The sequence below is a fragment of the Haematobia irritans genome, chromosome 4 (genome assembly GCF_050003625.1).
Source record: "Haematobia irritans isolate KBUSLIRL chromosome 4, ASM5000362v1, whole genome shotgun sequence".
In the NCBI taxonomy this organism is placed as follows: domain Eukaryota; kingdom Metazoa; phylum Arthropoda; class Insecta; order Diptera; family Muscidae; genus Haematobia; species Haematobia irritans.
Window position 1 is genome coordinate 162,960,124 of NC_134400.1, and position 17,505 is coordinate 162,977,628.

General features: G+C 34.7%; 1 protein-coding gene across 1 annotated transcript in view; it reads right to left on the reverse strand.

The window, feature by feature from the left end:
- Window positions 1–5,648: 5,648 nt before the first annotated feature.
- The window catches only part of LOC142236388 (hemicentin-2-like), a 61,446-nt gene continuing 49,589 nt past the window's right edge, over window positions 5,649–17,505 (reverse strand). Inside the window, exon 6 of the mRNA XM_075307625.1 lies at window positions 5,649–7,314. Coding sequence (XP_075163740.1) covers window positions 6,968–7,314 — 347 coding nt within the window. The 3' untranslated portion in view covers window positions 5,649–6,967. The remainder of the gene's footprint in view (window positions 7,315–17,505) is intronic.

Genomic DNA, 17,505 nt, shown 5'->3' on the forward strand with positions numbered 1-17,505 from the left:
TGTGTTCCACCCTAGTGCATTAGCCGACTTAAATTTTGAGTCTATAGATTTTGTAGAAGTCTATCAAATTCTTCCAAATCGAGTGATATTTAAATGTATGTATTTGGGACAAACCTTTATATATAGCCCCCAACACATTTGACGGATGTGATATGGTATCGAAAATTTAGATCTACAAAGTGGTGCAGGGTATAATATAGTCGGCACCGCCCGACTTAGATTTCCTTACTTGTTTTTTAATGATTTAAAAAGTAGTTTTCTGCTTTGAACTTTCTGATAGTTTGTTAATGTATCCTAATTTGAATTTTATAGAACCTAGATTCTACGTTGTGTTTCTTCCTCAAACTGTCTCTTTGGCTTGGAATTTATATATACAATTTCGTGTAGTCTACAGATCAAAATCTTTAGGACCAAGTGTTCGTTTTTTATTCGTGCTGACCATTGTGTCAGCATGTTATAGTTTTGAGAGCCATCTAAAATTTATACATACCTGTCTCCACGGAGTCTTTAAAAAGACTGAGTACGTTATGCGATGCCTTCAAAATAAAATTCGATTAAACCAAAAGTTGATTCTTTAATATTCCTATTCCTTATATTAATAAATTTCAAATTTTATATTAGCACATTGTAAAGAACTCCATATATGATATAATTTTTACATTTACATATTATTTCTTATCATCACAATACCTCTAAATGAAATGAATCTATCAGCATGGCAACACTTGGTAATGAAGTCATGCCCATCGATTTTTGAAGACATTTCATTATGTCATTTGAAATTCTAAACGAAATATTCAATTGGGAAATCTACATAGATATTTACATTTGAACTGTTTATCATATATTCTATTCATCTATTATTATTACACAAATATTATCAGTAATTCCATCGACTTAGCACTAAATGGTATGCGAATGTTGTACAATGCACATACGCGTATCACAGGAAATGACAGAAACTCATAGAGCAATTTGCTTTTATGTTGATTATGTTGGTTCACAGGATTAGAGGAAAATAATGGCATATGCCTGTAGGTGTCGTAATGTATTTTAAATTGTAATTGAATATTCTACACAGAAAAAAATATCAACAAAAAATATTTCCAATTAAAAACTTAGTTGAAAAATTGAAAGTTTAATCAATTAAAACACAAGTATATACGGCCTTAAGTTCGGCCGAGCGGAATCATAACTACCAGCCACAATAAATCAAATAGATTCCTTTGAAAATTGTTTCCAATTTGTATACCCTCCACCGTAGGAGGGGGGGGGGGGGGGTATAGTAACTTTGTCATTCCGTTTGTAACACATCGAAATATTGCTCTAAGACCCCATAAATTAGATATATGCTGGGTCGTGGTGAAATTCTGAGTGCATTTAAGCATATCGGTCCGTCCGTCCGTCCGTTTGTCTGTTGAAATCACGCTAACTTCCGAACGAAATAAGCTATCGACTTGAAACATGGCATAAGTAGTTGTTATTGGTATATGTCGTATGGTATTGCAAATGGACCATATTAGACCACTTTTACGTATAGCCCCCATATTAACCGACCCCCCAGATTTGACCTTCGGAGCCTTTTGGAGAAGCCATATTCATCCGATACGATTGAAATTTGGTACGTGGGTCAGAGAATGAAGCCGCCGAGTCGCTCCGCCCATTTTAGCCTTCGCCGACTAGTTTTTGCCAGTCGAAACCGTCGCCGAATATGTCGACTAATCTCTAATAAAAATTAGCCACCAATTAATCAAAAATATTGATTTAAATCAGAAAAATTTATTAATAATTTTTGTATTTTTTTGTCAAAATGTTTAATTTCCCAGCAAAAAAATTGGAAGTTCTTCCAAAGGCACACCTTTAAAAGCACTTCCGGAAGATGCACTCCCAATCATGTTCTTTATTTTAACTACCTACGAAGTTTTTTTAATTCAATTTTTATAACTTGGGTTTTTTCATACTTTAATGGATAATTTTAACTTTTTTTGTTTCAAATAGGTTAAAAACAGGGTAAGAATTCATAAAATGGTACAAGTCATTTAAATAACAGGTTGACTGATAAGTCCCCGGTCTAACAAAGAAAAACACATTTTTTTTTTTGTCAAAATTCGTTTTTATTATTCAACATAGTTCCCTTCAAGAGCGATACAACGATTGTAACGACCTTCCAATTTTTTGATACCATTTTGGTAGTACTCCTTCGGTTTTGCCTCAAAGTAGGCCTCAGTTTCGGCGATCACCTCTTCATTGCTGCCAAATTTTTTCCCTACACTGAAAAAAAAGCATGCCCGGTTCCAAAGATTTTGTCTTTACCTTAAAAAATTTGGTATTGATTCCGAGCCAAAGAAGCGGAGAATACAAGTAAGGATACTTTTAAGACACAATTCTCTTTTAAATTTCGGTTTTGTGTACTTGCTTCTAGGAAGTAAATTTTAATTTTTCGCTTTTTCAGCTTTTTTCCTTCATATGCTATCAAAGTCCTTAAAAACGAGTTAACGACAACTTTATTTTCTAAATTAAGAATCGACTTCCAGTAGAAATTATGCTATGTTTCAAGTAAAAAACCTCTTTAAAATAAAGTGTTGAAAAACATGTCCTATATCTGAACGAATTTTTTCTTTGTAGTCACGATGCAAAAAGACAACAAATTTAAAGACAATTTCTCTAAATTTAAAGAATTTTTCTGAATTATTAAAGTCAAGTTGACCTTAGGCCAAACATTTTTTCTTTCATGTTATGATACCCATTTTTAAGTGAAATCGCTTAATTATAAGGATAATATGACTTCATTGAAAAGTTCATCGACTTTTGGGCAAGGAAAAAAACTTTATATTAGAGAAATGCGTCTTCTATGCTAAGCAAAATTTGCATTCGTAGTTTAAAGACATGAAATCTTTGACCTCACGACAATATTTTTCTCAGTGTACGAGTATCCTTTTGAGGTCTGAGAACAAGAAAAAGTCGCTGGGGGCCAGGTCTGGAGAATACGGTGGGTGGGGAACCAATTCGAAGCCCAATTCATGAATTTTTGCCATCGTTCTCAATGACTTGTGGCACGATGGGTTGTCTTGATGGAACAACACTTTTTTCTTCTTCATATGGGGCCGTTTTGCCGCGATTTCGACCTTCAAACGCTCACTGTTGATGGTTTTTTCCATCTCAAGATAATCGATAAAAAATATTCCATGCGCATCCCAAAAAACAGAGGCCATTACTTTGCCAGCGGACTTTTGAGTCTTTCCACGCTTCGGAGACGGTTCACCGGTCGCTGTCCACTCAGCCGACTGTCGATTGGACTCAGGAGTGTAGTGATGGAGCCATGCTTCATCTATTGTCACATATCGACGGAAAAACACGGGTGTATTAAGCAGCTGCAAACACCGCTCAGAATCATCAACACGTTGTTGTTTTTGGTCAAATGTGAGCTCGCGCGGCACCCATTTTGCACAGAGCTTCCGCATATCCAAATATTTATGAATGATATGACCAACACGTTCCTTAGATATCTTTAAGGCCTCTGCTTTCTCGATCAACTTCATTTTACGGTCATTCAAAATCATTTTGTTGATTTTTTTTGATGTTTTCGTCGTTAACCACCTCTTTCGGGCGTCCACTGCGTTCACCGTCCTCCGTGCTCATTTCACCACGCTTGAATTTTGCATACCAATCAATTATTCTTGATTTCCCAGGGGCAGAGTCCGGAAACTCATTATCAAGTGAAGTTTTTGCTTCCACCGTATTTTTTCCCTTCAGAAAACAGTATTTTATCAAAACACGAAATTCCTTTTTTTTCCATTTTTTTCACAATAACAAAAGTTGCTTCGCTCTATCTCACAAACTAATTGACTTACAGACGTCAAATTTTGACACGAATCATTTGAAGGTTGGTACCGTTTAAAAATAATATGCATTTAATACTAGCGACGCCATCTATGCGTCAGAGCGGGGACTTATCAGCCAACCTTAAACGGATCAAGAACTTAACTGACTGATATATGTAGCTAATATGCACGCAGATAAGGAATGTGATCACCCCAAAGAGCAATATGTAATATTTGGATGGTGAACATGCAACATTGTTGTCGCTAAAATGTTGCCTCCGATGTAATTCGATTGTTGATGACAGCAATCCATGGTGTAGCGTACAATAGATGAAGCATGGCTCCATCACTACACTCCTGAGTCCAATCGACAGTCGGCTGAGTGGACAGCGACCGGTGAACCGTCTCCGAAGCGTGGAAAGACTCAAAAGTCCGCTGGCAAAGTAATGGCCTCTGTTTTGACTTTAATAATTCAGAAAAATTCTTTAAATTTAGAGAAATTGTCTTTAAATTTGTTGTCTTTTTGCATCGTGACTACAAAGAAAAAATTCGTTCAGATATAGGACATGTTTTTCAACACTTTATTTTAAAGAGGTTTTTTACTTGAAACATAGCATAATTTCTACTGGAAGTCGATTCTTAATTTAGAAAATAAAGTTGTCGTTAACTCGTTTTAAAGGACTTTGATAGCGTATGAAAGAAATAAGCTGAAAAAGCGAAAAATTAAAATTTACTTCCTAGAAGCAAGTACACAAAACCGAAATTTAAAAGAGAATTGTGTCTTAAAAGTATCCTTACTTGTATTCTCCGCTTCTTTGGCTCGGAATCAATACCAAATTTTTTAAAGAAAAGACAAAATCTTTGGAACCGGGCATGCTTTTTTTTCAGTGTAAGGAAAAAATTTGGCTGCAATGAAGAGGTGATCGCCGAAACTGAGGGCTACTTTGAGGCAAAACCGAAGGAGTACTACCAAAATGGTATAAAAAAATTGGAAGGTCGTTATAATCGTTGTATCGCTCTTGAAGGGAACTATGTTGAATAATAACAAGTATATACAACACTAAGTTCGGCCGGGCCGAATCTTAAGTACCCACCACCATGAACCAAATATTAGGGTTTCCTTTGAAATTTCAGGAGGGCTTGAGGACTTCAGGACACGTCCCGAAGATAAATTTAAAGATTTCACCTATGAGGACTAATCAGATTCTGGATTTATAAGAACCATTTTGGTTTGAGTTTTAGAGGAATCATTAACATCTCTTGTAAGTGTGCAAGAAAATTATAAAAAAACGTCTTGATTTGAAATCTTAAATCTGTAGAAGTAAAATCTGGAAATTTTACATTGAGTTTCAAGCAATTTTCATGATCAGTGCGCCTTCTACACCCTCAAGAAGTGAAGTCGGTCCATATGGAGGCATTAACAAATGGACCGATAAAAATTTAATCCGATACACGTTTTTGTTAGCCTAAAATACCAGAATATTTACAATTTCAGGCAAATCAGATAAAAACTACGGTTTCTAGAAACTCAAGGAGTTAAATCGGGAGATCGTTCTTATGGGGGCTATACTAAAATATGGACCGATACTCACCATTTTCGGCACACCTCTTTATGGTCCTAAAATACCTCTAGATTTCCAATTTCAGACAAATTGGATAAAAACTACGGTTTCTATAAGCCCAAGACCCCAAATCGGGAGGTCGTTTTATATGGGGACCATACCAAAACATGGACCGATACTCACAATTTTTGGCACACGTATTTGTGGTCCTACAATACCTCTAGATTTCCAATTTCAGGTAAATTGAATAAAAACTTCGGTTTCTATAAGCCCAAGAAATAAAATCAGGAGATCGGTCTATATAGGGGCTATACCAAAACATGGACCGATACTCACCATTTTTGGCACACCTCTTTATGGTCATAAAATACCTCTAGATTTCATATTTCAGGCAAATTGGATTAAAACTAAGATTTCTATAAGCCCAAGACCCCAAATCGGGAGGTCGATTTATATGGGGACTATATCAAAACCTGGACCGATATAGCCCATCTTCGAACTTGACCTGCCTGCAGACAAAAGACAAAGAGTTTGTGCAAAATTTCAGCACGAGTGCTTCATTATTGAAGACTGTAGCGTGATTACAACAGACAGACAGACAGACGGACATCGTTATATCGTCTTAGAATTTCTCCCTGATCAAGAATATATATACTTTATATAGTCGGAAATCGATATTTCGATGTGCTACAAACGGAATGACAAACTTATTATACCCCCGTCACCATTCTATGGTGGTGGGTATAAAAACGAATTTTGACAAAAAAAAATGTGTTTTTCTTTGTTAGACCGGGGACTTATCAGCCAACCTGTTATATCAGTCAGTTAAGTTCTTGATCCGTTTATATAGGGGAGTCTATAAATAATTATGAACCTGTATGAACCAATTTTCGCAATTAGAGGCGGTAAATAAAATCTGGTGATCGGTTTTTATTGGGGCTATATATAATTCTAGACGGATATGAACCAATTTTTGCATTGTTTTTAAGAGACCGTGGGATAATACTTCGCACTAAATTGCAACCGGATCTAAATGAAATTTACTCCGCCAAGAGGGTTCGCTATATATGGGGGCTACACCTTATATATTTGTTTAAAGTAAAATAGTTAGGCTAATAATAATAGTTTAAGGCTGTATTATGAATATCTGTCATTTCACTCTCTCTTCGATTATTATTGTAAGGTTATAGCCTAATAGCTTTGCAGTAGTGTTTTGTATTATTACTTAATATATAGAAAAAACCTTATAAATAGCAGCTATTATAGTAAAGTGTCTTATCTAAGATGTCGTATCATATATTTATTTTGGTTTTCTTTCTGAATAGCTTTTTGTTCCAATGGAAAACCATTGGAAATGAGTAAAACAAAACCATGATTTCTACTTCTCTTCTGCATATCAACAACTTAATCTCATCATCAACTGATGGTAGTGGTCATTTTGGTCTTGTTCGACAGTTGAGAGTGAAAACCCATTCTTATGGCTACTACGACAACGACGATGACGATGACGAGGATGACAATGATGATGATGATGATGTTGATAATAATGACTTTGGTGGCCATTGCTGGTACCCCACGACCCTGTCAGCAAATATTATTTTGATGTTTTTCGCCATATTTTTGCTGAAGTTTATGCAAATCGTTGATTGTCCTGACTGTCAATGTTCTCTGATCCTTTGCACCACAGGGTGTTGAAGTGTGATCTGTTGTTGTTGTTGTTGTCGTTGTGGTTTTGTTAGTGGTCGCCAACTTGGTTATGGTTTCATTGTTCTTTGGATTACCCTCTGAGCCTCTCCAAAAGATATACTGTGGCATATGATGCAATAATAGCTGGAGCACACACAGCAACAGTGACGATGACCAAAGCAATGTTAACCCGGATGAGTGATTAACGGAACTGGATTCTGTCTGCATTGCTTCTGGATGTTCGCCTGAAATAAGAGAACGAACTATTATCAATGATTTTGGTAGAGTTCTTCACGATTTATGACACTTGTAATTTTATATATAACTATATAATTGAAACTCCTAAATGCTGTGCAATGAACATTTTTATACCCTCCACCATAGGACGCGAGGTATACTAAATTTGTCATTCCGTGTGAAACACATTGAAATATTGGTCTAAGAAGCCTATGTCCATCCGTCTGTGGAAATTATACTAGCTTCCGAACGAAATAAGCCATCGACTTGAAACTTGGTACAAATAATTATTATATAAATTAATTGATACAATTAACTTTTTAATCACATTGCACCACCGTGGTGCAATGGTTAGCATGCCCGCCTTACATACATGCACAGAAAAAAAAACATGTTTAGACATGGTAGCCGCATCCATTTAATGCATATCTAGAGTATGTAATTGTCGCGAAAACCATGTATTTTGTCTTTGTAAAAATAATTTTCGAGCGGAGAAAAATATATATCGGCAATAAGCATTTAAATGGTTCTCAGATGCCGCACACATGTTCTATTATTTAAATGATAGAATTTGAGACCGTATAGACATGTCTAGAACCATTACATGGTCATAAAGACCATGTACATTGTTTGCGTGACCATTTAATTTTTTAGTTTTGTTGCAGCGAAAAGGATTTTATAAAAGCATTAAGCACACGATTTTCATTTTGCGCGTCAGACATGTGTTGATTGTTTCTTGGAATGAACGGAGAATATGGAATTACTGTGTTTTGTGTTAATTTATTTATTCAGAAGTGGCACGGTGTTTTATGTGAATACAAAAAAGGAAAGTGTAATTGAAAAAAATGTACCTGGTTTTTGTTCTGAATTTTGATATATGGTATAATTTATTTTTATTTGCAGTTACATGATGTCTGCGTTGGTACATTTGATCGGCATGAAGTAAATATGGAAAAATTACTTATTGTTGAAATTTAACCAAAATAGAGTGTGTAAAAATATGTGAGTTTCCTTCCACAACATTATACATAGAAATAAACAATGAATTAGTTTATAAATAAATAAAAACAAATAAATAAAGTTAATTTTGTGTTTTCTTTTCTCAAGTGGCGTCATTTTTATACCCTTCTTCACCACTACTGTAGTACAGGGTATAATAAGTTTGTGCATTTGTATGAAACGCCAAGAAGGATTAATCGTAGACCAACCTTTTAGTATACGGATCGGCTTAGAATTAAATTCTGAGTCGATTTAGCGATGTCCGTCAGTCTGTCTGTCAGTCTGTCCGTCTGTCTGTCTGTATGTCTGTTGGTGTATTTTTGTGTGCAAAGTACTGCTCGCAGTTTTAGTCCGATTGTCCTAAAATTTGGTAAAGGGTCCTGTTTCAGCTCAAAGACCATCCCTATTGGTTTTGGAAAAAATCGGTTCAGATTTAGATATAGCTGCCATATATATTTTTCACCGATCTGGTCATAATTGGCGTGAATATCAACCGATCTTCCTCAAATTCCGTACATCCGTATAGCTCCCATATATAGCTTTCGCCCGATTTACACTCATTTGCCCACAGAGGCCAAATTTTTGCTCCGATTTAGTTGAAATTTTGCATAGGGAGTAGAATCTGCATAGTAACTAGCCAAATGTGGTTGAAATCGGTTCAGATTTGGATATATCTCCCATATATAGCTTTCGCCCGATTTACACTCATATGACCACAGAGGCCAATTTTTAACTCCGATTTAGTTGAAATTTTGCACAGGGAGTAGAATTAGTATTGTAGCTATGCGTGCCAAATTTGGTTGATATCGGTTCAGATTTAGATATATCTCCCATATATATGTTTTTCTGATTTCGACAAAAATGGTCAAAATACCAACATTTTCCTTGTAAAATCGCCACTGCTCAGTCGAAAAGTTGTAAAAATAACTCTTATTTTCCTAAACTTCGAATACATATTTTTATATTATATATATATATATATATATATATATATATATATATATATATATATATATATATATATATATATATATATATATATATATATATATATATATATATATATATATATATATATATATATATATATATATATATATATATATATATATATATATATATATATATATTTTTTTTTTTTACCCTGCGCCACACTGTGGAACAGGGTATTATAAGTTAGTGCATATGTTTGTAACACCCAGAAGGAGACGAGATAGACACATGGTGTCTTTGGCAATAATGCTCAGGGTGGGTTCCTGAGTCGATATAACCATGTCCGTTTGTCCGTCCGTCAGTCCGTCAAGTGTGCAAAATTTGATTCAAATCGGTTCAGATTTAGATATAGCTCCCATTTATATCTTTCGTCCGATATGGACTAATATGGTCCTAAAAGCCATAGTTTTGGCCCAATTTGGTTGAAATTTTGTACAGGGAGTAGATTTAGGATTGTAGCTATGCGTGCCAAATTTGGTTGAAATCGATTCAGATTTAGATATAGCTCCCATATATATCTTTCGCCCGATATGCACTTATATGGACCCAGAAGCCAGAGTTTTATCCCGATTAGCTTGAAATTTTGCACAAGGAGTACAATTGGTAGCCACCGTGGTGCAATGGTTAGCATGCCCGCCTTGCATACACAAGGTCGTGGGTTCGATTCCTGCTTCGACCGAACACCAAAAAGTTTTTCAGCGGTGGATTATCCCACCTCAGTAATGCTGGTGACATTTCTGAGTGTTTCAAAGCTTCTCTAAGTGGTTTCACTGCAATGTGGAACGCCGTTCGGACTCGGCTATAAAAAAGGAGGTCCATTGTCATTGAGCTTAACATGGAATCGGGCAGCACTCAGTGATAAGAGAGAAGTTCACCAATGTGGTATCACAATGGATTGAATAGTCTAAGTGAGCCTGATACATCGGGCTGCCACTTAACCTAACCTAACCTAACCTTGGTAGTATAGTCATGGGTGCCAAATTTGATTGAAATCGGTTCAGATTTAGATATAGCTTCCATATCTATTTTTCGCCCGATGTGGACTTATATGGCCCCAGAAACCAGAGTTTTGGCCCAATTTGGTTGAAATTTTGCACTAGGAGTACAATTAGCAATGTAGTCATGTGTGCCAAATTTGATTGAAATCGGTTCAGATTTAGATATAGCTCCCATATACATGTTTTTCTGATTTCGACAAAAATGGTCAAAATACCAACATTTTCCTTGTTATATCGCCACTGCTTAGTCGAAAAGTTGTAAAAATGACTTTAATTTTCCTAGACTTCTAATACATATATATCGAGCGATAAATCATAAATAAACTTTTGCGAAGTTTCCATAAAATTGCTTCAGATTTAAATGTTTCCAATATTTTTATACCCTCCATCATAGGATGGGGGTATATTAACTTTGTCATTCCGTTTGTAACACATCGAAATATTGCTCTAAGACCCCATAAAGTATATATATTCTGGGTCGTGGTGAAATTCTGAGTCGATCTAAGCATGTCCGTCCGTCCGTCTGTTGAAATCACGCTAACTTCCGAACGAAACAAGCTATCGACTTGAAACTTGGCACAAGTAGTTGTTATCGATGTAGGTCGGATGGTATTGAAAATGGGCCATATCGGTCCACTTTTACGTATAGCCCCCATATAAAGGAACCCTCAGATTTGGTTTGTGGAGCCTCTAACAGAAGCATATTTCATCCGATCCGGCTGAAATTTGGTATATGGTGTTGGTATATGGTCTCTAACAACCATGCAAAAATTGGTCCACATCGGTCCATAATTATATATAGCCCCCATATAAACCGATCCCCAGATTTGGCTTGCGGAGCCTAAAAGAGAAGCAAATTTCATCCGATACGGCTGAAATTTTGTACATGGTGTTTGTATATGGTCTCTAACAACCATGCAAAAATTGATCCATATCGGTCCATATCGGGCTATATATACCCCATATAAAACATTCTCCAGATTTGACCTCCGGAGCTTCTTGGAGGAGCAAAACTCATCCGATCCGGTTCAAATTAGGCACGTGGTGTTAGTATATGGTCGCTAACAACCATACCAAAATTGGTCCAATCACACAAAAATTGGTCCATATCGGTTCATAATCATGGTTGCCACTAGAGCCAAAAATAATCTACCAAAATTTTATTTCTATAGAAATTTTTGTCAAAATTTTATTTCTATAGAAAATTTTGTCAAAATTTTATTTCTAGAGAAAATTTTGTTAAAATTTGATTCGGTTTATAATAAAATTTTCATCATTGTCAAAATTTTATTTCTATAGAAAATTTTGTCAAAATTTTATTTCTATAGAAAATGTTGTTCAAATTTTATTCGGTTCATAATCATGGTTGCCACTCGAGCCAAAAATAATCTACCAAGATTTTATTTCTATAGAAAATTTTGTCAAAAGTTTATTTCTATAGAAAATTTTGTTAAAATTTTATTTCTGTAGAAATTTTTGTCAAAATTTTCTTTCTATAGAAAATTTTGTCAAAATTTTATGTCTACTTTGTCAAACTGAATTATATACGTATTGGATCGATCTTTTTTGATTTAATATATACCACGTATGGACTTACATACAATTTAGAAGATGGTGTTAGGAGGTTTTAAGATACCTTGCCATCGCAAGCGTTACCGCAACTTAACTTATTCGATTGTAGATGGCAGTGTTTAGATGAAGTTTCTACGCAATCCATGATGGAGGGTACATAAGCTTCGGCCTGGCCGAACTTACGGCCGTATATACTTGTTTTTTACTAAAATTGTGTTTCACCCTAGTGCATTAGCCAACTTAAATTTTGAGTCTATAGATTTTGTAAAAGTCTATCAAATTCTGTCCATATCGAGTGATATTTAAATGTATGTATTTGGGACAAACCTTTATATATAGCACCCAACACATTTGACGTATGTGATATGGTATCGAAAATTTACATCTACAAAGTGGTGCAGGGTATAATTTAGTCGGCCCCGCCCGACTTTAGACTTTCTTTACTTGTTTTTAACTAAAATTGTGTTCCACCCTAGTGAACTAGCCAACTTAAATTTTGAGTCTATAGATTTTGTAAAAGTCTTTCAAATTCTGTCCAAATCGAGTGATATTTAAATGTATGTATTAGGGACAAACATTTGTATATAGCACCCAAAACATTTGACTCACATCCGTATCGAAAATTTAGATCTACAAAGTGGTGCAGGGTATAATATAGTCGGCCCCGCCCGACTTTAGACTTTCCTTACTTGTTTATAATGAAAAAAGTTTTTTCATAAAGATTAAAACATTTTAGGTGGTGTCCATGTTCTTTTAACTGGAAGAAAAACATTTTTGACGAATACCATAACATTTTAGATCGTGACCATTGTCTTTTAATGGAAACAAAATTCTTTTTATCAATATAATAATATTTTAGATGATGACAATTTTATTTTTCTTAGAACCATGTTCACTGAGCCAACATGGTTGCAGGTGAAAATGTTACATGGTCGCCGCAAAAATAGCTCCTATCATATTATTTTGCTCTTCGAATATGATTGTGACAATCATGTTTCTTCTCTGCGTGTACGCAGGGTTGTGGGTTCTGGTGACATTTCTGAGGGTTTCGCAGCTTCTCTATGTGGTTTCACTGCAATGTGGAACGCCGTTCGGACTCGGCTATAAAAAGGAGGTTCCTTGTAATTGAGCTTAACATAGAATCGGGCAACACTCAGTGATACGAGAGAAGTTCACCACTGTGGTATCACAATGGACTGAATAGTCTAAAAACATTAAATTAATTAAGTCAATGATTGAAAATGTTTAATTAAAAAATTTATTGATACAATTACCTTTTCAATCAAACTCGGAATACTTACCCCCATTTTCATGAAGCTCCGTTAGTGCTACAGAGAAGAGAAGATATTTGCAATCTACTTTCTGTCAACTGGGAGTTAAAGCCTAACGGAGCTACATGAAAATGGTCGTAAGTCAGTTAAAAAGGGATGGACATTGTTTTATTTTTAATTAAACATTTATTTCAAACAATAAATTTTTTAATTAAAGTAAAAAACAAAAATTGAGTTAATAAAGTAATTGAGAACACTTACGTGTTTAGTTATAAAATTAATTGAGTTTTACATTCAACATAAAGTTTTAATCGAATCAATTAAAAAAATATTTGAAATTTGTTAGTGAGAATTAATATTTTACTTCAGTATTTTTTTGTGCCCAACTGTGATTGATATCATCATTTTTGTGATTTGAAATAATTGGATCAACTACTTTCGTGCTTGAATCAGAAAAACAATCTTCGAAATCGTACGAAAATTACCTTTTGCTTTAGTTCTTATTGAACTTATGTATACGGTCCAGGAAATTTATATCCACGTCTAGTTCATGAAATGTTTGAGACGTACTTAAGAAAGTACGATTTCATTAAACTGTGGAAAATAAATAAAACTTAACTACAAAAAAATATATTTTTTTTTCAATAAAAAATAAATTAAATTTAGCGTTAGTTTAACTAAGGAGTTTTTTCTGTGCATATAAACCGACTCCCCAGAATTTGATGTGTTGCAAATGATATAACATACTTATTATACCCCCATCACCATGGTGGTGTATAAATATCACCCTTATCAAACTCTCCAGATCATTTCGTGCAAAAAATTATATAGGGACTTAAGTTCGGTCGAATCTTAAATACACACCCCCATGATTCAAATACAATTTGTATACCATCCACCATAGAATTGGGGGTATATTAACATTGTCATTCCGTTTGTAACACATCGAAATATTGCTCTAAGACCCCATTAATTATAAATATTCTGGGTCGTGGTGAAATTCTGAGTCGATCTAAGCATGTCCGTCCGTCCGTCTGTCTGTTGAAATCACGCTAACTTCCGAACGAAACAAGCTATCGACTTGAAACTTGGCACAAGTAGTTGTTATTGATGTCGGTCAGATGGTAATGCCAATGGGCCATAACGGACCACTTTTATGTATAGCCCCCATATAAACCGACAATCAGATTTGGCTTGCGAAGCCTCTTGGAGGAGCAAAATTCATCCGATTCGTTTGAAATTTGGTACATGGTGTAAGTATATCGTTTCTAATAACCACGCAAAAATTGGCCCACATCTGTCCATAATTATATATAGCCCTCATATAAACCGAACCCCCGATTTGGCTTGAGGAGCCTCTAAGAGAAGCAAATTTCATCCGATCCGGCTGAAATTTGGTACATGGTGTTAGTATATGGTCTCTAACAACCATGCAAAAAATTGGTCCATAATTATATGTAGACCCCATATAAACCGATCCCCAGATTTGACCTACGGAGCCGTGTGGAAGAGCAAATTTGATATTTAGTACGTGGTGTTATTATATGGTCTCTAAAAAGCATACTGGAATTGGTCCATATCAGTCCATAACAACCATGCCAAAAGTGGTCCATAATCATATATAGCCCCCATATAAACCGATCTCGAGATTTGGTTTTGAAGCCTCTTGGAGGAACAAATTTCATCCAAGTCAGTTAAAAATTTGGTACCCTAAGATAAATCGATCCCCAATCACACAAAAATTGGTCCATGTCAAGTTCATAATTGTATATAGCCCCCATATAAGCGGTCCCCATATTTCAATTCTGTCTCTCTAAGTACTGTGCAAAAGTCCATATCGATTCGTAATTATTTGTAGACTTACCTATAATACCTTTTTTGTCTAATTATATAGACTAACTTGCAATTTAGAGGACGATGTTAAGAAGTTTTAAGATACCTTACCACACCCAGAAAAAAGTGACCCCTTCTTTAAGTTAAAATGAACTCATTGTGAAGAAAGTTGAACTTCGTATAGCGCCAAAGCCATTTTTATTTGTTTGAACGATGTGATTTTCGTAGAAATTAGGAATAATGTAATCCATATATTAGTTAACATTTTCCTATATTTATGTACCACTATACTACAGAATGAAAAAATTTAACTAATTTGAATTCATATATGGAATGATTTTATTGAAATTTTTTCATTCATTTGGACAAATCTTACACATTTGTGGTAAAACTTTTACTTCATAATTAGAACTGCTTACCTTCGTTTTTAAATACAATTTTATTTATTTCTATAAGCAACTTTATCTTCAATAAAAGACATGTTTTATTAATATATTGAATATATTTATTAAGAATCAACAGCATCGAATCTCTTTGAAATATTAGTTTATTATTCCACTATTTCCAATTTCCGTGTGATATTATCAACTGTAAAACGCACTTTTTCTTCTTCTCGTACTTTTCACTTTTAATAAGTTGCTGCCTAACGATTTTGTCCTCCTTTTACAATTTCAATACCTACAAATATAAAAAATCATAAAACATTTTTGTTGCAAAAGGTTAGCGTCACTGAATATTACCTGATAATTGAAGATTCCAAAATGAAGACAAATGAAAGGGTTGTTATTCTGCTGGTGTTTTCTTTCTTTATACATTATCACGAACATTGATAGATTTATTTAAAAAAATGAAAATTTTTCTCACTAATTTAAAATAACAAATATTTTATATATTTTATTTGTTATTTATTATATTATTTTACCATATTATTTTTTAACAATCTCTCCGAAACAACGCGATTCCAACTAAAAAACAACCGACGCGCAAATATATCGATTACACCCACGCGCAAACACATCGATTACGATGACAGGTATCGATTACAGGTAGACAATAGAAATTTAGGAAAATTTCCTATATTCTAACAAGTGTGTTTCCTTAAGTTTTTAAAGGATTGCATACTTCTTAGTACGAACGAACTAAAATATTTTTCTATGCCAAGTGTTGTTCGTATGTATGAAAAACTTTCTATTATAAAGGAAGTCGCAATTATCATTTTATAAGAAATTTTACTAATTTTGAGGAAACTTGGTTTTAGTTCGGTTTTTGTTTATTTTTACGAATGCTTTGTTATCGGTGAATAAAATTTTCTTTTTCAGTAGTAAATTCTTATACCCAGCGAAGAAAATAGTATGAGTAAAATTCCATGCCTTATTCTAGTTAATGAACTATTCCTAACTGCTTACAGTTTAGGATTTTTTTACTGAAACGAGTAAATTTTATTATTTTTCACAAAAATTTACCTTAATGGAAATAAAATGGATAAACTATATTGATGAAAATTTTTTCCTTTAGTTTCAAAGGCACTTTTTTCTGGGTGCATTGGAAAGTATTACCACAACCCAAGTAATTCGATTGTGGATGACAGCCTTTCGTAGAAGTTTCTACACAATCCTTGAAGTTTCTACGGAATCTTTTAAAACACTTTGTCGTAGACTTTCAGGTGATGGCAGATACTCTCCCAAGCAAACATATATATGACAAAATATGGACCATAAACTCGGGAGATCGGTCTGTATGGGACTATACCCAAACATGGACTGCTCAAAAGTTATTCGGTGAAACAAATACAATTTTTGTCTTTGAAAACTCTCTATCGTAGACTGTCAGATGAATTTTATGACAGATACTCTCCCAAGCAAACATATATACCAAAATACGGACCATAAACTCGTGAGATCGATCTGTATGGGACTATACTCAAACATGGACCGATCGACACCTATTCAACGCACTTCTGTCTGGACCAAAAATTCTCCTATATTTCCAATTTCTGACAAATCCGATCAAAATTGAAGTATGCAGATGCCCAAGAATTAACATCAGGAAATCGGGCCATATGGAGGCTATACCTAAACATGAACCGATACACATCATCTGCAGCACACTTGTTTATGGACACAAAATGCCGCGTCATTTCCAATTTCAGACAAATCGGAAAAAATTGCGGTGCCTAGAAGCCTACAAAATCAAATAGGAAGATCGGTCTATATGGGGGCTATACAAAAATCTAAACCGATTTACACCATATTGGACATACCTATGTGTAAACGCAAACAAATTATCGGATACAAATTGCGGTGTCCAGAAGTCAATTGGAGGGAAATCGGGCTATATGGAAGGTTAGGTTAGGTTCAGGCTCACTTAGACTATTCAGTCCATTGTGGTACCACATTTAACTAAAAGTACCTATTACATATGGGCACTTCTAGTCTTAACCACTGAACCTTCTCTATTATTTACTTTTGTGGAACCAACCAGATTGCTCCAAAAACATTAACAAACTGCTGAAGTTAACGTTTTCCAGGTCAGC